The 22,787-nt window shown below is 42.8% G+C and overlaps 1 protein-coding gene across 3 annotated transcripts in view; it reads right to left on the bottom strand.

The window, feature by feature from the left end:
• The window catches only part of LOC149438316 (glucagon receptor-like), a 109,640-nt gene that overhangs the window by 61,711 nt on the left and 25,142 nt on the right, over positions 1–22,787 (bottom strand). For 2 of the 3 annotated variants that reach the window (XR_016307922.1, XM_089659976.1), the window contains exon 2: positions 12,230–12,290. Coding sequence is in view for 2 of the 3 variants with exons in the window: in XM_089659976.1 (XP_089516102.1) it covers positions 12,230–12,290 (61 nt within the window). In the remaining variant the exon portion in view is untranslated. Of the gene's footprint in view, positions 1–12,229; positions 12,291–13,140; positions 13,647–22,787 lie in introns of those variants that run through there. The other variant, XM_089659977.1, reaches the window with a different exon arrangement.

Below are 22,787 nucleotides of genomic sequence, written 5' to 3'. Positions count from 1 at the left end.
CTGTACATTCTAAAGAAGACTGCAAGCAGGCAGATTTATTTTATTGCAGAAGAGCTATTTCATGCCCCTTCTACAATAAAAAGATGCCTGCTCATGGTTGTATTTTGGAGACTTTAGTTCCACTTTAAAGAAGCTATATATTCATCTTTATGGTTCTGAATATGGTCAACCTTATGTAAATGATCCTATTAGAGTTCCCTGCTCTCCTCCTCCCATGACCGCCTCCAGGACTTCTCCAGGGTGTCACCCATCCTCTGGAACTCCCTGCCCCAACCCATCAGATTATCACCTCCTCTCCTCTCCTTTAGGCGCACCCTGAAAACCCATCTCCTCAGGGAAGCCTACCCCACCCCCTGCTAACTTGCCGACCTCCTCCACTCTTCCTACCACTCCATCCCCCACAGCTATCTCCTCCTGTACCACTATCCCCTCCCTCCTAGATTGTAAGCTCGAAAGAGCAGGGCCCTCAATCCCCTCATGTTTTGCATTGTATTGGTATTGTTCTGTCACATGTTCTGTCCCCCTTTGTAATGTACAGCGCTGAGCGAACTATTGGCGTTTTATAAATACTGTATAATAATAATAATAATTAGAGAATAAGGGGCTTTAGTCCCCCTATACTTTTCTGCTCAGTCCAGCATTTACGTTATAGATTATACTTACCTATATTATTATTATACATATCAATATTATCTCTGCATGGCCTACTATGCACTTTGAAGATTTTTTTCTCAAACTTTTCAGAGCTGTGTTGGTGCATGCATTCCACACTTTCCAAGCACTTCAATGGAAAGCATACCTTTCGCTCGAAGAAGTTTCTCATGTGACTCATCTGATAGATGAAGCAGGGTTGGTAACGCTCATTATCACCAAACAGAGGTACCCCTAAGTGTGTTATTCCATGTCCAATCATCACATGGGGTTATTGGGTTTGGCTGTTTATGGCCTGTCTATGCTAGATGCAGCATCAATATGTATGTACAGTATATACCTTATATCTACAATATGTGAACAGACAATGTTTTGATAAAACTAGCAACACAGATCATTCAATTTATTATTATGTAATGTTGATCCAATTTACATACATCCAAGTAAATCCCTCTATATCCCTTTTAATAATGCACATTGCAGAATAAGTCACTCTTAAGAGGAAGGTTAATAAATATAATTATGTAACACTGCTTATAATGGAGAAATAATTTCCTACACTACAGGACCCCATGAATAATTATTCAGTGAATATGATGAGCAATTGGACATAATGAAAAACATCTCTATTTAGATCTCCCTAATTACGTGATGTTATTCTAGTAGGGGCATGAGTGGATCCGATTGGAGCTCTGAAGATGGAAGGTTGCACATGGCACTAATCGAGTGCATTACCCTGCCTTGATTTTATAAAACCAATTATACTCTGATTACTGTTCATGTGACATCAATGCATTAAGAATAGGACTTTCAACATTGGGTTGTGGCACCTTAGAGTAGCGTTTCTCAAATTGTTTTCACTTATGGTACCCTTTAAAAATATGTAAAATCTCAAGGCACCCAGGGTGAATTATACCTTGTTTTTCCAGGACAAATTGGGCCTTCATTTGGTGGTAAATGTTAATGGATATCTAATTTTCTATTACCAAAGGAACATCGACTCAAAATACGAAAACAATATAATTTTTAAACTTTAGCTGTATTTTTTGGTACCTTTACCATGACCCACTGTGACAGACCCAACCAGGACAGGGGCTTTTGGAGGGGGCTGCAGGCTAGCCTTTTGCCTATTGACCATGGGCCTTGGCATCTGGGGGGCTCTATTCTTTGGGAGATGTGTGCTTGGGGAGACCTTTGGAGTAGTTTACTTCAGATTCAAGTCCATGTCTCCCTAAGACTCTGAGAACTGAAGGACCCAGATACAGATTTGTGATCTCTGTGCCCAAACCAGCATCGACTGCTTATTGACCCCTCCTAGACTCAGAGAATCAGAGCAGACGTTAATATAATCAGCTCAAAACAATCTAATGCTGAGTTCTCCTGCTGTAATCTTTTTATTAATGTGTTATGTCTTTACTGTTCTGTTTTTCTTCAATTGGTAATTGAGTTAATTGACTCACCTATTGTTTCTGTCCATTGGCTAATCCTCCTGGAGGTTCCTACATGATGGGATTAGTCTTGTGTCAATTTTACCTTGTTATCTAATTATTGTGGGATATTTATCCCAATGTGTAATACTTGTTTTTATTCATGTAGGGACTGCCCCTATTTCTGAAGTGTATAAAACCCTGTACTTATGTTCAGTTAAGTGATTCCTTGGTTTTTATCTCAACATCTTGTCTGTGAATGATGCTTGGGGTAAAGGGCTGGCATTAACTCTCGGTCTGCTGGAAGGGTTTGGAGAACAAGGGGCACTGTTTGGCGTACGTACCCAGGCAGGGTGCCAGGTAGTCTGTCACACCCACCATCAAAAATAAATAAATTCTCCTACTCCTGATGGGGATACTACATACATTATATTGCCAAAAGTATTGGGACACCCCTCCAAATCATTGGATTCAGGTGGTCCAATCACCTCCATGGCCACATGTGTATAAAATCAAGCACCTAGGCATGCAGACTGCTTCTACAAACATTTGTGAAAGATTGGGTCGCTCTCAGGAGCTCAGTGAATTCAAGCGTGGTACCGTGATAGGTTGTCACCTGTGCAATAAGTTAGATTAATAACATATTAGCACAACAACAGTGTGTAGAGAGCTTCATGGAATGGGTTTCCATGGCCGAGCAGCTGCATCCAAGCCTTACATTAAGTGCAATGCAAAACATCAGATGCAGTGGTGTAAAGCATGCTGCCACTGGACTCTAGAGTAGTGGAGACGTTCTCTGGAGTGACAAAGCACACTTCTCTGTCTGGCAATCCCATGGGTTTTCATGGTTTCCAGGACAACGGTACCTGCCTGACTGCATTGTGCCAAGTGTAAAGATTGGTGGAGGGGAGATTATGGTGTGGGTTTGTTTTTTAGGGGTTGGGCTTGGCCCCTTAGTTCCAGTCAAGGAAACTCTTAAGACATCAGCATACCAAGATATTTTGGACAATTTCATGCTCCCAACTTTGTGGGAACAGTTTGGGGATGCCCCCTTCCTCTTCCAACATAACTGCGTAAAAGTGCACAAAGCAAGGTCCATAAAGACATGGAGGAGCCAGTTTGGGGTGGAGAAACTTGACTGGCCTGCACAGAGCCCTGACCTCAACTAGACAGGACACTTTTGAGATAAATTAGAGACTGTGAGCCAGACCTTCTCATCCAACATCAGTGCCTGACCTCACAAATGCGCTTCTGGAGAATGGTCAAACCTTCCCATAGGCACACTTCTAAACCTTGTGGACAGCCTTCCCAGAAGAGTTGAAGCTGTCATAGCTGCAAAAGGTGGGCCAACTCAATATTGAACCCTATGGACTAAGACTGGGATGCCATTAAAGTTCGTGTGCGTGTAAAGGCAGGCGGCCCAATACTTTTGGCAATATAGTGTATGTACATTATATGTTGTTTGTACCCTTGGTACATTGACTCCTTTGCTATCACAGACAATAAAATATCTATTTTATCTTTATTTTTGTTTCAACAGACTTTTTTGTGTTTACACAGATCACCTCTAGTGAGGAGGAAAAGCTTTGATGTATCTTTTGATGTATCTTTTGCTCTTCACAGATGAATGACAGTTCAGGGGGTGAGTTTTAACTCTAATGATTACTGTGATTGGCTATCACGGTGATCATGTGATTGGGAACTAGTAAAACTGGTTCCTGATCATTACACTTAAGCCAGGCGTTCTGTCTCCGTGCTTGGGGCACACAAAGGACCATATTCCCAGCCCAAACACATATGCAGCACAACAAAAAAAAAGCACAATTCCTTGGCGCCTCATGTATGTATTATGCTGTCATTGGGGTGTGATTTTTTTTACAGCACCCCTGTCAAACCCAGACAGCACTCAGGCCTGGCAGGCTGACAAGATCTGCTTTCCATAGAAAATGGAAAAAGAGATTTCACTGCTTCTGTTGTGAACTTTCAAGATTAATTTCTCCACAATGTCAAGAGCTACAGAGGTAAATAAGAGCTTGTTTTAAAGTGCTTGTACTGCTTGTTCAGAACATGTAAATAATTAAATGTATCTGGATACATGTTTACTTTAATTGCTACAGCCAACTCCAGTGACTTGCTGTATTGCCTCACATGCCCAAGTACCTCTACTCATCTTTAAATCAGACTCTTTTTGCCCAATGCTGTATTTACCTTAGCGTTTAGCCGCATTTATGTGCGTTTGCGTTTAGAAGCAATTTTTAAAGATAAGCACAGGAGAACCTCCTAAATGCCCAGAATGCACTGGAAAGTGGTAAATTATTAACTATTTTAGACTGTTTCAGTGAAATACAGAGAGTAGAAGCAGAGACAGCAGTATGTGTTGAGATTAGCTTAGGTGTGAGTTGCTCATTAACATTTCTTTTGTTTCCAAGGGTGGGAAAGGTGTCTGGTGGAGGGGTCATTAAGGCCACAGGGCAGGGGGTCTTCATGAGGAATTTGAGGTGTGAATGGTCATTAACATATCTTTTCTTTCCAAGGGTGGGAAAGGTGTCTGGTGGAGGGGTCATTAAGGCCACCTGGCAGGGGGTCTTCATGAGGAATTTGAGGTGTGAATGGTCATTAACATATCTTTTCTTTCCAAGGATAGGAGAGGTCTGTGGTGTGAACTGGTCATTACAATGTGTGACAAGCTTGGTAGGAACATCCTGTGTTCAGTGTTTTGTCAATTTGAGTACCTTGAAAACGATTTGCATGCATTTTTCATGATGAAAAAAGGCTCTGGACAACATCTGGAAATGGAAGGGTTAAAAAATGTTTCCAAACGCTTGTAAACGTGGCTAACCGCGTTTGAAACGCTGATAAAATCTGCTGAACGCAAGTTTTCTGCGTTCAAAAAAACTACTGTAAACTCAACTGCCTGTAAACAACTGTAAACAACATTGTTGGCATGGACACCAACATTAGGGTGAGTTCAGGGGCTGCTGAAACAAATGCTGAACAGCTCCTAAACATGAGTTTATCAGCTGCAGTGTACATGGAGCCTAAAGACACCAGTGGACTAGTGCCATGGATACAAGGTTGGAGGGGGCCACACCAAGAAAATACAGGGTATATTAAGAGGAACTCTCTGTGTAGTTTTAGAAAACATGAAGCCATCTTAGCTTTAAATTGTTTGGTGGCGTGTAGAGTTGAAATGTAGCCATGTATAAAAAGTAGACTACATGCTACTTCCACTGTGCAGTCTTGCAGTTTTAGTTTTTTTTTTTTTTTTTTTAAATACCAGGAAAGAATATGCAGAACTTGTAGAAAAGGATGCCATCGTTCACGGGTATCTAAGGAAATTGTTTGGGAAAGTGCTGTGACTAGCACAAGTCAGAACAGAACTTGTTCCTGCTGACTATTTTAATAAAGGAAGATTATTTTGCATCTCAGTGTGCGACATTCCTGTTGCTGATACAGTTGATTGAGCCTGAGCCTGAGCCGGCACCTGAGATGTGAGTGTGTGGAGTGCGGGGCCTGTTCTCGCCTGGAGCGGCATGTGAAACATTTAATAAGGCAAATTGTTGCTTGTACCTGGGAAGGACTCTAGAACTTAAAGTGATTGTAAATTTTCATGTTTTTTTTTTTAAATAAACTTGTTATGCTTACCTGCACTGTACAATGGTTTTGCACAGAGCAGCCCTGATCCTCCTTTTCTGGGGTCCCCCACCAGCGTTTCTGGCTCTTTCTGTTCTGCAAGTGCTCCCGCAGAAAACCACTTCATATGGGGGCACTCGTGTGGGCTTGATCATAAACAGTCCTCTCTGTATCTATGGACACAGACAGGGCGGCTAGGCCCCGCTCCTTGTCACAGAATTTGATTGACAGACCAGTTCTAACTGAATGTTGTATTGAACAAGGTCAATCAAGCCTAAAATATTATCTTTATCCATCAGTTTTTTTTATAATTAGACAAGACATCCTCAGGCACATGCATGCCCAATGCACTAATATTTGATGTACTGTTTCACAAACCTGACAGGTTCTCTCCAGTTACATTTCGAAATACGATATAAAACATAAAACATTTTGCAAACTCCAGGTGGATATAGGTTTTGGAAATCAGAATTTAATGATTTTGTGGAACTTGCTGAACAAATCCAAGTGGTCTGGAATAGACCTGAGAAACTATTCTAAATTCAAATTAATCATCGGTTGGGTTCTAAACATAGTGCTTTTGTTAGAGCATAAAAAACTTATCAAAATAATCTAAACCAATAGGAAAACCTATATTTCCCTGTTTGTGGCATGTGCAAATCACTCATGTAAATGCAGATGGAGATACATAGATACATAGATACATAGATAGATAGATAGATACATAGATAGATAGATACATAGATAGATACATAGATAGATAGATACATAGATAGATAGATACATAGATAGATAGATACATAGATACATAGATACATAGATAGATATAGATAGATAGATATGGGAAGGATAGATACGATAGATATGGGAAGGATAGATACGATAGATATGGGAAGGATAGATACGATAGATACGATAGATACGATAGATAGATAGATAGATAGATAGATAGATAGATCCTTTTTGACAGCCACATTTTTCATAAACTTGGTTTGGGCTTCTATCTATTTTTCAATCCATTTTGAAAATATGTTTAAAGCTTGTGTGGAATGGAATTGATGTATCAAAAACACAACAAGATAGCGCTGTCCACTTCATCTAAGCAGCCGGATTCGTGTTTTAATCAATACTACATGTCAAGTATTCTGCCAGCACACGAGTCCCACTTTCAAGGAGCCTGCCTGCTGAAATGTTTTGCTGGAGAAGACTTGTAGCAGCATGTGAAGCACACAGCAAATTATTGCACATGGAAGGAAATGATTTTAGAATGCTTATAGACTCATAAAATAACGCAGTGAACATTGATGGGTTTTAAGTCAAAGTCACCAATCAAATTCATCCAAGGGCTCATTCCCACCAGACTGCATTTTCCTGTATTTCAAGAAAATCCCAATTAAAAGTTGAAAAGCAGTAATAATGTATGGGAGTTATTCCGTGTTGGGAGAATTGGTGCATGCAGTATTTTTGGTCTGATGATTTTCTTCTTGATGATGATATCTTCCTCAGAACAGTTCTATGGGGCCCTTGGAAACTCATCCAAAATGCACATATAATAAGTGCCTGAGCAAGTATCTTAACGAAGACTTCCAGGTATGAATATTTTTACATAATTACCGTACATTGATCCAGCTTGGACTAGCTATGTATATACCATACCTGTGGGATCCCTCTGGAAACTGGAAATCACTGTAATAGACAATGCTACTCCAGTGATCTCCGCTAGCTTATGGGTCCCATACCGAGCGGCTGCCTTGCTGCATTCTGAACACAAGAGATGAGCCTTTGGACAAGAGTGCCTTTCAGAGACTGCTTTGCCTTTTCTCAATGAATGCAAATCATTCTTTGATTTGACAAAGAAAAGGTGTGATGTCACCATCTACCCCCTCCACCTCCACTTCGCTCAATTGGAGAATGTTTTGTATTCATTGAGAAAATACAAAGTGTTCTCAGCATGGCGCCTGTGCTCATAGGCTCACCTCCTGTGTTCATGTGTTCATAATGCAGCAAGGAGAACAGGAGTGAAGATCAGTGTAGTAGCGGTGACAGCGGGCTGGACTAATGAGGCAGGTAATGGTATTCAGGTGACTATGGAGACAATGCGTGGCTGATAATTAACCGACAGCTGAGCAGCTTCTGAGCACAGGAAGAAAAGAGTTGCTCATTAAGTAGCAGAAGCCCAGCCCTGACAATACTATGCCAGTGTAGCCTGCATGTCCTCCACAGCGGCTTCATAGCCTAAGTCAGCCCAGACATATTTTGTAGTTCTTCACATGGTTTTTCCCTAAGCTTCAGTTGGTTTGTGATTTCTCACTGTCGCCAGTAGGTATCACTGGTGCCACTGGTCAATATGAGACATAAACAAGAGTTATGAGTTTTTATATTTCCTTCATCCAATCTAGTCGGAAGTTACGGTCACTGGTGGATGCTGGGTGAGGATATAAACAGTTAGCACAGGCCATGGGCTCTCTCTCTCTTTCCCTGGCCTAAGGCCTAGGGAGTAGCTGCTGGTTGGAGCTCTACTGTTAGGCCCAATGGCCTGTTTGGGGCCTAATGTATGTTGAGGTGGTCCTGAAGCTGTCCTGCCTGGTGTGCCAAGGAGAAGATCCAGGGGAAGCCCCTTGCTGGAGAGAACCAGGGAGAAGGCTGGTTTTTCAGAAGGACCTGGTGACTCACTTGATGGACTCAGTGAAATTTGGGAACTTGCTTACAATGTTGCCAGATTGGCTTAAAGATTCTGTCATTGTGTAGCTAGACATTGATCTGGAGAGTCTGTGAGTGATCTGCCTGGTTTCTGGGACCCCAACTCTCATCTCCTTCACCTTCTTAACCTCCTCTGCAATAAAACTAAAAAGATTACTGGCGCTGAATGTTCTGTCTCAGTCTCCCATTTTAGCCCTGGGGGATGACATGCTAGCCCGCCCCTGCCTCAGGAGGTACCATCCTGCCTTTGGGGAGTCAGGGGGGTACTCTACCAGCTATTCTCAACAAGGGTTCCATAGAACCACCAGGTTCCTACAGAGGTTGCTAGGGGTTCCTCGAGTTGTGGCTGATTGGCCTCCCATTTAATTATCTGCATAGTTCAGATGCCATTGCCACTTGTCAAAGCAAGCAGAATGACACTAATAATTATTTTTTAGCTGTCTGTAGGGGTGGCATTTGAACCACCGCTGCAAGGGTTTCATTCTACTTGTTACTGGCTACCAATGTTAAATGCATTTTTCCCATTGACCCCTGATTAATTGGTTTTAGTAAAGGTTCCTCAAGACTTGAAAATTATTTTAGGCTCCTCTGGGGTAAAAAGGGTGAGTTCTGTTCTACACTATCTTCCACATCCCTCTATGTAATGCAGATGAGGAGAGGGGGAGGTGTTTGTAGCCCAAATTAAGAGAGCATCCTAAGGTGACAACACTGCTCCACCATACAATACACCCACATGGAAGAAAAATATATTTGAAATATATTTAAAAAATATTCTTCCCAAATATATTGACATATATATATATATATATATATATATACTGCATGATGAAATGTGTTTTTTATATATTACAAAATATATTAAAAATATTTTTAAAAACATATTTTTTTAAATATACTCTTCAGATTTTTTTTTAACATATAAAAAAGTAATTTTAACATATATTTTTACATATATTTGTAAATGCAAATTTGTTTTTTTAAAGACATACGGTATATTTGAAATGTATGTTTAAAAATATTTTTCATGTATTTTGTAATAAAAATGCATTTCAACATGCAGTGTGTATATATATATATATATATATATATAAATAATATATATATATAATATATATATATATATATATATATATATAAAATATATATTTATTGAAATATATTTTGAAATATATTGAATGTGGCCAAAATTGTAGCACTTCAAATATATGTCAATATATTTGGGAAGAATATTTTTACAATATATTTCAAATATATTTTTCTTCCATAAGGGCAGTGCTATCACTCTAGAACAGGAAGTGTGTTACTGGATGGAATACCACATAAAAATAAAAAAAAAAGCCTAGAAATGAAAGCTAATGTAGCCACCACATAAGGAATAGTAATCTGCAATATATATCATTTTTGTTTTTGTGTTTAGATCGCATTGGGGTCTTTTTGATCTGCAGACCTGCATCTTTATCAGCTACCCGATTCCTAAATGTCTTAAGAAAAAAATGTAAATCAAAATATGTAAGTATTGCACTCCCCTTGATGTCAGGACAAGTCTTTGAACCTACAGACTGGAGAATGGAGAACACTGACTGTCATTCACATACACAACACAAAGCCTGTCAGTAGTTTGAGCTCAGCTGCGAAATCTGTGGGGTTATTTTTCTGACAATGGTTGAACAAAAAAAAAACAATACTGATGTTTAAGTAAAGCGTGCATCACGGAATCGTTAAGAAAAAAAATACATTGTATGGTTTGTATGAGAATGTGTATGGTGGGGTAGACCCCGGGGCCAACTGACAACTCATGGGGGCCCCGGGCAATAGGGGATCATGGGGCCCCTGTGTCCTTGCCCATACTCAAAAAAGCCTATGAAAAAGGTACCAGGGGCATCTCATGGGGCCCCTACTGACCCCGGGTCCTTGGGCAGTGCCCGAGTTTCCAAATGGTCAGTCCACCCCTTGGTAGACCACTGTAGCTACAGAAAAAATAAAAAAATGACAGACTCTGGAGCAGATCACTGATTAAACAAACATCAATCATGGCCGGATCTAAGGGGTGCTGGGGTGGGCTGTGCCCCCCCCCCCCAGATTTCAGTTGTGCCCCCCCCCAAGCTAGGTGTGCCCCCTCCCCCCATGCTCATTGCACCTATGACCACTGAGCTTCCCAACCACCATCCCTGCACTCAGAGCCGACCGCAGTGAACTGAAGTATACAGTCCAGGCAGGAGAAGTGACAGCGGCGGAGAGGAGAGAGCGGGGAGGAGATACGGGCTTCTCTGTGATCTCCCTCCTGCGTCCTACAGCCTGGTGCTCACAGTTGAGATGCCAGCGCTGTGTCAGAGAGAAGGGATGGTGCGCGGGTGAGAACATCGCTGGACTCTAAGTGTACAATCCAAACGCACACGTTCCTGCGTTAAAAATGGCTGTGTGTACAAGTGGGTGCTGCAGCGACCATCGGCTGGAACCGAACAGAATCAGCAAGGGAGAATGTCAGCAGCACACCGAGGATCACCAATATGGGTCCAAAAGTTTTCATAAACTATCACATAGTTACAGCAAGGCAACGTTTCGGAGTCTCGCAGGACCCCTTCATCAGGCATGTGACCGTTTATTAAAACTTTTGGACCCATATTGGTGATCTTCGGTGTGCTGGTGACATCCTCCATCGCTGGACTCTGGGACAGGTAAGTGTGTGTTTATTAAAAGTCAGCAGATACAGTTTTTGTAGCTGCTGACTTTTAATAAACACAAAAACGGCTGGAACTCCACTTTAAGTGCCCTACTAGCAGTGACCCTGTCCTCAACTCTGCTGACCACTGTCTTCCACCATGCTAACTCCTGTCCTCTGTCCTGTTGACCCCTGTCCTCTGCCATGCTAGCCCCTAGATAACCCAGTGTACACTGCCCTACAAACTAATGACCTCTGCACACTGCCCTTCAAACTAATGACCTATGTACACTGCCCTACAAACTAATGGCCTCTGTACACTGCCCTACAAACTAATGGCCTCTGTACACTGCCCTACAAACTAATGGCCTCCGTACACTGCCCTACAAACTAATGGCCTCCGTACACTGCCCTACTAACTAATGGCCTCCGTACACTGCCCTACAAACTAATAGCCTCCGTACACTCCCCTAAAAACTAATGGCCTCCGTACACTGCCCTTCAAACTAATGGCCTCCGTACACTGCCCTTCAAACTAATGGCCTCCGTACACTGCCCTTCAAACTAATGGCCTTCGTACACTGCCCTTCAAACTAATGACCTCTGTACACTGCTCTACAAACTAATGGCCTCCGTACACTGCCCTACAAACTAATGGCCTCCGTACACTGCCATACAAACTAATGGCCTCCGTACACTGCCCTACAAACTAATAGCCTCCGTACACTGCCCTACAAACTAATGGCCTCCGTACACTGCCCTACAAACTAATAGCCTCCGTACACTGCCCTACAAACTAATGGCCTCTGTACACTGCCCTACAAACTAATGGCCTCTGTACACTGCCCTACAAACTAATGGCCTCTGTACACTGCCCTACAAACTGCTGACCCTATCCTCTGCCCTGCTGACCCCCTGTACACTGTTATTTGGACTCTTACACACTGCCCTGGTGACCTCGCATCCTCTGCCCCCCTGATGTTTTTCACTGCACCCCCAAATCAGACAAGCTAGATCCGGCCCTGGCATCAATAAAGAAAAATTCCAAATGTCAGTCTCCCCTGCGTCTAATAATTGGAGCTATTATTGTGAAGAACCCCAGAGACATCAGTGCAATGTCAGGGTGGTAGGTACCTGTCTGAGTGCAGGGTGACCTTACCTGTAGATGACAGAGGGTGCACAGGCAGAGCAGCGGGAGCAGAGGTGAGGAACGCATCCAGCTGAGGGGTCAAAACACAGAGGATTAGCCATCAACATCCAGCATTGCTCACAATGTTACTGTCATATCGTCGCTTCTGAGAATCAGAGCGTTTAAAAGAAACCTGTCACAATAAAAATATGCCATGCCTGAATTGTTTCTGATAGTGCATGCTCTATGGCAGGGGTGTCAAACTGGCGGCCCTCCAGCTGTTGCGAAACTACAAGTCCCATCATGCCTCTGCCTTTGGGAGTCATGCTTGTAACTGTCAATCTTGCAAAGCCTCATGGGACTTGTAGTTTGGCAACAGCTGGGGGGCCGCCAGTTTGACACCTTTGCTCTATGGTTATCCTTATCATCGCTTTAATATTTAGGGACGTTTGGGCAAAAATCCGTGGAGTCAAGTCAATGGGAGAATACAATAATTCTGGATTTTTAACACAAGATATGAGGCGAGCGCAGATAATATGGTAGCCGCTAGCAAAAAAGGCAAGGTAACAAACCCACAGAAATCAACTCAAATGTAAGTGCAGCGCTAAAGCGTAAGTGACAAATGCAATCATCAGTGCTTAGAGTAGAAGTGTTCATGCAATATTCCAGTGAAATAAATCAAATAAAACGTCTTAGATCACATAGAATCATAAAAAACCTCTAAAATTCTGAATATAAATAGTGGATAGTCCGTGGCACTGCAGGTCAAAGAAGTGCTAAGTGATATATGTGTGCTTATTTAGCAATAATGGCGATTATACATAGTCCTTGGCACTACAGGTCACAGCAATGCCCGGTGTTTGTTGAACTACAAGGTGCAGCAATACCAGCTGGGATGCTCATGATCCAACATAGGAATCCACCACCTGATGTGCACTCACCAGAACGCTACTTGTATAATAGCGTTAATGCTGATCCTTATGGGGGGTCTCAGGAAGCCATAAATAGGGACCAAACTTCTCCAGGGTCAGTGCTATGCAAAACCAGCAAAGGATCCTCCTAGGGGGAGAAGCTCACCACAGGAGCCAAAGGTATGGCAATATAGTGTAGTATTTATTGTAAATAGTTAAAAGCAATCCACGTGGATACAGCAAAGAGTTAAATGCATAAAAGCATACCAAAATGACCGCAGCTCCAAGCTCCGGTCGCGGCGGCATGACGTCAGCATGTAAGGCTTCACCCAACGCGCTTCGTGCGCATGCACGTCTTCAGGGGCACGTCTTCTGGATTAGCTAGACTTAGATTCAAGATAGCCTACTAAGACATCTTGGAAAAAAATCCACAGGTGGAGAAGAGGATAAGGTATATATATGGCCAACAATTTACGCAGTGTTTACAGTATATTTTGCATTCACATCAGTCCCTGCCCCCAAGGAGCTTACAAGCTAAGAATGCTATCTCACATGCATAGACTAGGGCCAATTTAAACAGGAGCAAGCTGAAACAAAACAAGCCACCCAGATTGAGCCAATGGTTTGCCAAGTAGAAGAATAAACAATATGCAGACCATGGAGACCCTCACTTCTGCCATTATGAATGAGTTGGAAGAACACAGGTCCAGATGGTTTCATTGGGAGCAATTCCAATACTCCACTGAGTTTTAGCAATATTACGTGAGGCATGACCTTTTGTCTCAGAGGCAATGGAACTAATGTTATCTATTTCTGTTTTGGATGTTTAAAGGCAACTGTAATATTTGTATGCTTAATGCTATAATAATAATAATAGTAATAAATAATAAAAAAAAAAAATAGGAGCAAATTTTCCTACCAAGATGCCTTTGGTGCATGGGAGGAAACTCGAGTATCCATAGGAAACCCACACAAGCAAAGGGAGAACATGCAAACTCCATGAACAAAAGACACCAGTGCTGCAAAGCAAAAGTGTTGATGATCAAGAAAAAAAAAATACAATGTGTTCTAGGTGCCAAACTCTGCCCCTTCTTCAGGGCATAATATACTCTGTAACAGGGGCGGACTGGTAACTCATGGGGCCCCCGGGCAATAGGGGATCATGGTGCCCCTGTGTCCTTGCCCAAACTCAAAAAAGCCTATGAAAAAGGTACCAGGGGCATCTCATGGGGCCCCCTACTGACCCCGGGCCCTCGGGTAGTGCCCGAGTTTCCAAATGGTCAGTCCGCCCCTGCTCTGTAATAACAAGATCAGGCAGGTGGAGAACGTATTCTAAAAAAGGCTTTGCTGCAGGGCCAGATCTAGCCTGTTTGATTTGAGGGTGAAGTGAAAAATGTCAAGGGGGGCAGTGTACAGGAGTTAGCATGGCAGAGGAAAATAAATGATGCAGCAGGCTAGTCCATTTTGCTAAAATTTCATTATATCAACTCAAAATGGTACCCACGTGCTTGTGTGCATGCCTGACAACATCGGGGCATGCTCCTAATAGGACGACGGATGGTGTCCTGGGGTTTTTCTACCCATATCCGGACCAGGGCATCACTGAGCTCCTGGACTGTCTGAGGTGCAACCTGGCGATGATATCCCAGAAGTGTTCTATTGGATTTAGGTCAGGCGTGTGTGGGAGCTATTCAATGGTATCAATTCCTTCATCCTCCAGGAACTGACTGAATACTCTTGCCACATGAGGCCGGGCATTGCTGTGCACCAGGAGGAATCCAGGACCCACTGCACCAGTGTAGGGTCTGATTTCATCCCAATACCTAATGGCAGTCAGGGTGCCATTGTCTAGCCTGAAGAGTTCTGTGCGTCCCTCCATGGATATGCCTCTCCAGACCACCACTGGCCCACCACCAAAATGGTCATGATGAACGATGTTACAGGCAGCATAACGTTCTCCACGGCTTCTCCAGACCCTTTCACGTCTGTCACATGTGCTCAGGGTGAACCTGCTCTCAACACAGAGCACCAGTGGCGGACCTGCCAATTCCGGTGTTCAATGGCAAATGCCAGTCGAGCTCTATGGTGCCGGGCAGTGAGCACAGGGCTCACTAGAAGACGTCAGACCCTCAGGCTACCCTCATGAAGTCTGTTTCTGATTGGTTGGTCAGAGACATTCACACCAGTGACCTGCTGGAGGTTTGTAGGGTTTGTAGATTTGTAGGGCTCCGGCAGTGCTCATCCTGTTCCTCCTTGCACAAAGTAGCAGATACCAGTCCTGCTGATGGGTTAAGGACCTTCTACAGTTCTGTCCAGCTTTCCTAGAGTAACTGCCTGCCTCCTGGAATCTCCTCCATGCTCTTGAAACTTTGCTAGGAGACACAGCAAACCTTCTGGCAATGGCATGTATTGACGTGCCATCCTGAAAGACTTGGACTGCCTGTGCAACCTCTGTAGGTTCCAGGTATCGCCTCATGCTACCAGTAGTGACACTGACCCTGGCAAAAAGCCAAAACTAGTGATAAACAGTCAGAAAAGAGGAGTAGGGAAAAAAATGTCAGTGGCCTCAACCTGTAAAACCATTCCTGTTTTGGGGGTTGTCTCATTGTTGCCTATCTAGTGCACCTGTTGTTAATTTAATTAACACCAAAGCAGCTGAAACTGATTAGCAACCCCCTCTGCTACTTAACTGACCAGATCGATATCCCAGGAGTTTAATTGATTTGATGCTATACTCTGATTAAAAAGTGTTCCTTTAATTTTTTGGAGCAGTGTATACACACACACATTTTTCCCTTTAAAAGATAGATGATAGATTTGGGCTCTAATATAAAAGAAGAATCTGATGCTATGTCTTAACATAGTAAGGGCTTTTCTTCTAATGCTGTTTGTCATAATTCTAATTCTATATAGAAATAGGTATGGAAAGTGTAGTTTATTGTTAGAAAATGATTATCAAAGCTGCTTTCACACCTAGAATTTCCTGCTTAGACTGAGGTTCAAAGGCATAGAAAAGGTTTCCGGGAGATCTCAAGAGATAGTATGTGTGTCACTGCTCCGCATCTGCATATTGTCACCTTCATCACAAATGGGGCTATATATAACAATGATGGCAAAAAAGCAAAAAAAAGTAAAAACATTGCATTTTGAAGCGATGTGTTTAAAAGAGAGCAATCTTTTTTTTTTTAATAAATACGGGCTTTTGGGAATATGGAAACCGAAAAATACTAAAGTGGCAACTACAAGTATGCTATAAATACAGGATGCCTTTGTTGGACTCAGTATGAAAATGATGGCTGCCTGGATCTGAAATTGGTCCTTTGGTTTCAGTATGTTCTGAGTCATTGCCCTGGAAAAAGGTATGTAAATCAGGAAATACAGAGAAAAGTTGGAAGTCCTTGGTTCTCTCAGCGGAATACATAATTTTTTTTGGGGGGTGGGACCTTATCTTTAGACCAGTTCTTCGTTTTTTGTTCATGCAAGGCCTAATCGAATGCTCTGTGGATGGCCTGATTCATTGTTATCGCCAGTTTATGATTTGTTATCTGTTCTCTTGTAAAAAATTTCTTTTAAGAAAAATATTTTAAAAGAAAAGTCAGAAGTTCTTATCTGCATCAATGTTCCAGATCACTGCTGCATGATGGTCAGCATGGCATTTAGGTAACTAACATTTTTATCAGGAGAAAAGTAGCATCCATGTTTTTATCAAAACCACAGCTGGACTCCAGTTAAGCAGCTTAAAGGATAAGTTTGCTTTTGGAACATGTTACTGTATATGTTCCTTCATATTTAGGGTGGAACTGACCATTTGGAAACTCGGGCACTGTCCGAGGGCCCGGGGTCAGTAGGGGGCCCCATGAGATGCCCCTGGTACCTTTTTCATAGGCTTTTTTGAGTTTGGGCAAGGACACAGAGGCCCCATGATCCCCTATTGCCCGGGGGCCCCATGAGTTGTCAGTCCGCCCCTGGGTGGAACATGTAACAAGCCTTCCCCCCCACGATTCTCCCTCCCTGTGACAATGGTCAGGGAATCCTCTCCCCGCACCAGCTGTCAGAATTTAAAAACAGTGTGCGAATCTGTCCAAACAGCATCATTCATTCACAGAGTTTTGTGAATGAATGAAGAACAAATACTGTAGTAGCAATTTTGGGAGTCCAGGAAACTCCGGACACGGACCTTGAGGAAAACAAGTGAATTATTAAAAACAGCGCTGTTTAACCCAGCCGAGCTCATGCCTGCAAAGCCGAGAGAGTTGTTTCCACTTCTTACAAGCGTGTATACCAATGATTACTCACAATTCATATTTTTCCTCTTTCACTTTCTACACATTGAAAAGACTTTCTAAACTCTGCAGAATATAGCCTTGCATTTTAGCTACAGATAAGGGTGCTAGCTACAGACTGGTACACATTACTTTACAGGAAATGAGAGGGGGAAAGTGAGCTGAAAACTTTGCTTTGCAAGCAGATACTGTTAGAAATGTTAAAATTTAAAGGGGAACTCTGCAATATCTGGGTGCTGTCACAGTACTGTCCACCATGGCGGCTAACAGCTTGTAGTTCTCAATGAACTAGGAGGGCACTGGTGAGTGCCCTCCTAATTCATTGATTCTTCCTGCAACTCAGTAACTGCCTGCCTGTACGGGAGGTACGGACAGACAGCTGATGGAGAGTGTGCAGGAGCATGACACTACACCTGCAATCCGCTGATCACATGTGCAATGCCAAACAGTGTAAAAAAAATCATAAATGCACAATTTTTTTACCTGCAAACAGATGTGCATTTATTATTTTTCTATAAAAGGTGAACAGTTGGGAAAGAGTCTTTTCATAAGACTTCGAGGACAACACTGAAAATGTACAAACACCGATCCAGGACGCACACTGACTACACAAAGGGTCAGTATTTCTGCACAACTTTGACCACAGTTAATCATCCAGTTTGTATGCAGCCATATCCTAGAGTGCTGCTACACCCAGAGGCTACATTTAGCTGCATCTGAGCTCAGCACCCTTTCTGTAGATTACCTGCTGTGTGAATGTAGCCTTTCAGTTGGTCCTAATTACCCCCCAGTTTCCTTTTCTACATACTGGAGGCAATTATTTTTTAATCTGTTGCAGTTGTACCGCCCTCCTAGCAGGGGCGGACTGACCATTTGGAAACTCGGGCACTGCGTGAGGGCCCAGGGGTCAGTAGGGGGCCCCATGAGATGCCCCTGGTACCTTTTTCATAGGCTTTTTTGAGTTTGGGCAAGGACACAGGGGCCCCATGATCCCCTATTGCCCGGGGGCCCCATGAGTTGTCAGTCCGCCCCTGCCTTCTAGTTAGTTATGGGGAGCTAGAGTCCTCATTGATAGAGAGGAGGGATGAGTAGTAGCCCAGGTGTAATAGCCAGTAGGTCAAACTGTGGTCAGGAGTTGAAAGGCTTTGCAGTTTTTAGGCTTTTTTCTTTTATTTTCACCTGGTAATCTGGTCAGTAAATCTGTTATGCTGAAAAGAAAAGGTTCTCCTGCAGATGTAACAGTTAGAGTGTTGAGACAAGCTATTTGCTGCTGACAGGGGTGCTTACAGTGATCCACTTTTATTTATTTCTGTAAAACCTTTATCTCAGAAGGTTAAAACAAATTATTTGCTTTAACTGCTTATAAAGTGTGAGCTGGATTTTGGCTTAAATTTGTTAGTGTATCTAAATCTGCTAGTACATGTAACATTCCCCTTTCCCCAAACTGACAATGCTGCTGTCCAAAGGGTGTCTCCATTGCTCCTTCATCCAGAGCGGTGTATCTCTAATACAGGAGGTGTGTTACTGGCCAGATCACAGGTGAAACCAGAAGGGAAGAAAGCCTAAAAAAGAAAACTAATGTAGCCACCACATCTAATGATTTGTAACCCGCGATATATTTAATTTTTGGTTTTGGATTTAACACTGCTTTAATGAACCCGTCGCAGGACTCTAAAGGGTCAATACCACCAGAAAAGAGTGTTCCAAATGCTTTATTCAATTGAATCCAGTATTCTCTATGAAAATATCAAAGCACTTTGTGTGAGAGGGATGTTGAACATTGCCAAACAAGAGACATTTTCACACTTCTGGCAAGAGAAATTCAATATATGACTTTGACCTTCACAAACATTTGAATAGTACTTGTTACAGTTGTGCTGTGAAAGCATGTTATATACCACGAAGAGAAGGCGCTTATCACAACAGAAGCCGATGATCATAGAAGTCCTTCAAATAGTGACTCAGACGCTTCAGCAGCAAATGGTAGGGATAAAGAAGTCAGCTCACCTGCTCACTCTCATGACTGTTGGACTTGCAGAATGCCGAGGCTAATACTTACCCCTAAGCCATAAAAACCACCACCACCCTTCAAAAACCTTCCCCACCCAAATGACCACGCGACTCTCTTTCTGGTGTAAAAACCAGCCATAGCAGCCATTTATTTAACATAACTCAACATAACACTTCTTACAGTAAACTTAATTAATACCTGACAGTAAGATCCCAACCGGGTCCAAGGTCTTCGAAGGCACCATTACTCCCATCACAAACTCAGCTGTATCTGACACCCAATGAAAGGCCCCCAGCCGCTACTACACCGCCTCAGGGACAATACTACAGTTACGTAGCCCCAGATACAGCCAATGAACTCCCACATTACCAACCTGACCTTATAATTGGGAAGGGACACCCATACCTACGATGGGCCCAAGCCATAGTTCACCAAATTGTCACTCCAACACCGCCTTCAAAGACCCATCAAGCCCTGCCGGCTGCCATGACAAAAAGAAACAAACACCTCGGGACAGAAACAGCTGTCCTGAACAATGAACAAACTCAATAAACCCACACAAAACAAACACCACAAACAAACCAAAAACCAAACAGCAAAACCAACAGGACAAACACAAAGGACAAACCATGACCAACACATCCAACAAAATACAAAAACAGCTCCAGGGAGGGAGGGCGGGAGAAACCACCCCGTGATGGCACAAGCTCCGACTGAACTCCAACAAGACCCAACCCCCCTTTTCAAATCCTGGCAAAGACCACCTTTAATGCTGCGTACTCCAAACAAGTAAGTAACCACCCCCCCCTTTTCCTCTTGCATAGACTCCCACCCAAAATACACGCTCCGCCTTGTCTGCACGCCCCAGTCATGCTGGCCCTCCCTTTTAGCTTCGCTCAGTCCAGGCCTTGACTTTGTGTACCATAAAAACAAAAATCATTTTTAAAACATAAAATACATGTTTGCACCATTATTCATCCTTTGTCGCATTTTTAGTGCTGCTGATCCAGAGATGGCGGCATGGCATTTCTCAAGGTTTTCTGATTCTGAAAACAGTGGACCATGTTCGAATAATGTATGCTAAAACTACCACTTGCAGTCTCAATCGAGAGCTCGGTATGCCAGGGTGACAACGCAGGAGCTCCCCCAGCACCCTCAATACTTACCTGAGCCTCATCGAGATCCAGTGATATGAATGACAGCCTCGGCTGGCCCGGGTCTCTGCTTCCTCATTGGCTGAGATAGCAAGCGGGAGCTCCTGCTGCTGTCAATCACAGCCAGTCAGTCAATGAGGAGAGAGGGGGGCGGGGCCAAGTGAATGGACACACGGATCAGCAGGGGTCCCCTGCTTGCTATGGGGGCACCCCACAGAAAGGAGGAGCCAGGAGAGCCTGCGGGGAATCCGAGAATAGGAGGATATGGGCTGCTCTGTGCAAAACCACTGCCCACAGTAGGTAAGTAGAACATGTTTGTTATTTTCCAAATAAAGAAATTGAACCTTTAAAATCGCTTTAAAGGCATAAAATATGCTGGATGCCTTGAGGCCTTAGGGTGCCTACAATCTGGATGAAGAAACAGCAGAGATACCTTTAGACAGCAGCATTGTCATTCTGGGGGAGGGGATGGTTAGATGTACTAGCAGATTGAAATACACTAACACATTGATGCCAAACTCCAGATAATACTTCATAACCAGTTACAGCATGCAGTTTTGTTTCTTGTAGGATAAAGATTTTATGTAAATGAATAAAAGCTGATCATTGTAAGCACCCCTGTCCGTGGTAAATGATTTGTCTCAACTCTCTAACTGCTACATCTTGTTCTCTTTGGACAAAAAAAAACATTAGGCTTACTGGTAAGATCACAAAGTGAAAATAAAGAAGGAAAGCCTAAAGGATAAAACTAATGCAGCCACCACATCTAAGAATTGGTAAGGTATAATATAATAAATGTTTGCTTTTGGGTTTAATACTGCTTTAACTGCTTTTTTAGGCCTAGGGGCATGGAGAAGTAAAGTTACTTACCCAATCCTCTGCTTCTCCGCACTGCTGGACTGGTTTCTGCAGCATCTCCTCCCCTGTGCTTCAGCACTTTGAGGTCTGGATGTCATCCAGACCAAGTCAAGGTTCATAGCCCTGCATTGGAAGTGTGGACCAGGGGCGGACTGACCATTTGTAAACTCAGGCCCCATGAGATGCCCCTGGTACCTTTTTTATAGGCTTTTTTGAGTTTGGGCAAGGACACAGGGGCCCCATGATCCCCTATTGCCCGGGGGCCCCATGAGTTGTCAGTCCACCACTGGTGTGGACGCTGAGCAACAGTGCACACTGGAGCATGGGGGAGTGAGCGCTGTCTGCTGGACCAGAGGATGATCAGATAAGTAAAACTACTTTTACTTCCCCTAGAATAAATGAGCAGTTAACCCTTGCAGTGCAAGCAGCCCCAGTGCAAGGGAGAATTTCCAGATTTTCCTGGAGTTGGGCTTTATTGAGATACATTTGGTGTGCCATTAAACCAATATGATACACATTTAAAGTGATAGTTTCACATGTTATTTGTAAACATGCATGTCAACATGTTGATAAGACTTTTGATATAAGTGGTTTTACATCCTGTACACCTGTGCTTCTTAACCACTTCCCATCAGGCCGTTGTATATAAATGGCTGGACGGTGGCAGTGCAGGGGTGGGTTGCCGTTCATAAATGGTACCCGCCATTTTGGACTGTGCACGCTTCCTGGGAGTGTGCGGAACTGCGATCCGGTGCCCGCTCTGTCCTCCGGACACAGCGGAACACCGATCGCTGTACGGGACCACATGGTACAAGGCCATTCACAACAGCCTTGTAACATGTGACAAGCTGTGACCAATCACAGCTTACACAGTAGTTCTCAATGGCTGCAAGAATGCAGCCAGAGAGGAGAAATTATTGCTTTTACAGCCTGTATGGGTGTAAAAGCAATCAGTGTAAAAAAAAAAAAAAAATCTTCATCACCCCCCACAAGTAGTACAGTGTCACCATGGTGACACTGTACTGCTAGGGTGACAGTATTTTATAAAAAAAAAAACATAAATATTAATAATAATATAAAAAAAATTAAATAAAAATGTAAAAAATGTTTTTGAAAAATTATAATTTTTGGTTATAAACTAATTTTGGTTATTTTTTTTTTACTATAAAGATAGCTGAATACATTTTGGCCAAGATGTATGAAGAAAGATTATTTATTTGCAAAATTGTATAAGAAAAACACTTTGTTTCAAAATTTTGGGACTTTCATTTATATAGCAAAAAAAAAAAATCCCAGTGATGAATATATACCACCAAAATAAAGTTTTATCTGTCTCAAAAAAATGCTAAAAAATTCATATGGGTACAGTGT

This window comes from Staurois parvus, unplaced genomic scaffold (genome assembly GCF_062004578.1).
Source record: "Staurois parvus isolate SC_StPar_1 unplaced genomic scaffold, SC_StPar_1.0 ptg001193l, whole genome shotgun sequence".
Taxonomy (NCBI): domain Eukaryota; kingdom Metazoa; phylum Chordata; class Amphibia; order Anura; family Ranidae; genus Staurois; species Staurois parvus.
The sequence above is the reverse complement of the archived record's forward strand: the minus strand, read 5'-3'. Positions and strand labels throughout refer to the sequence as shown.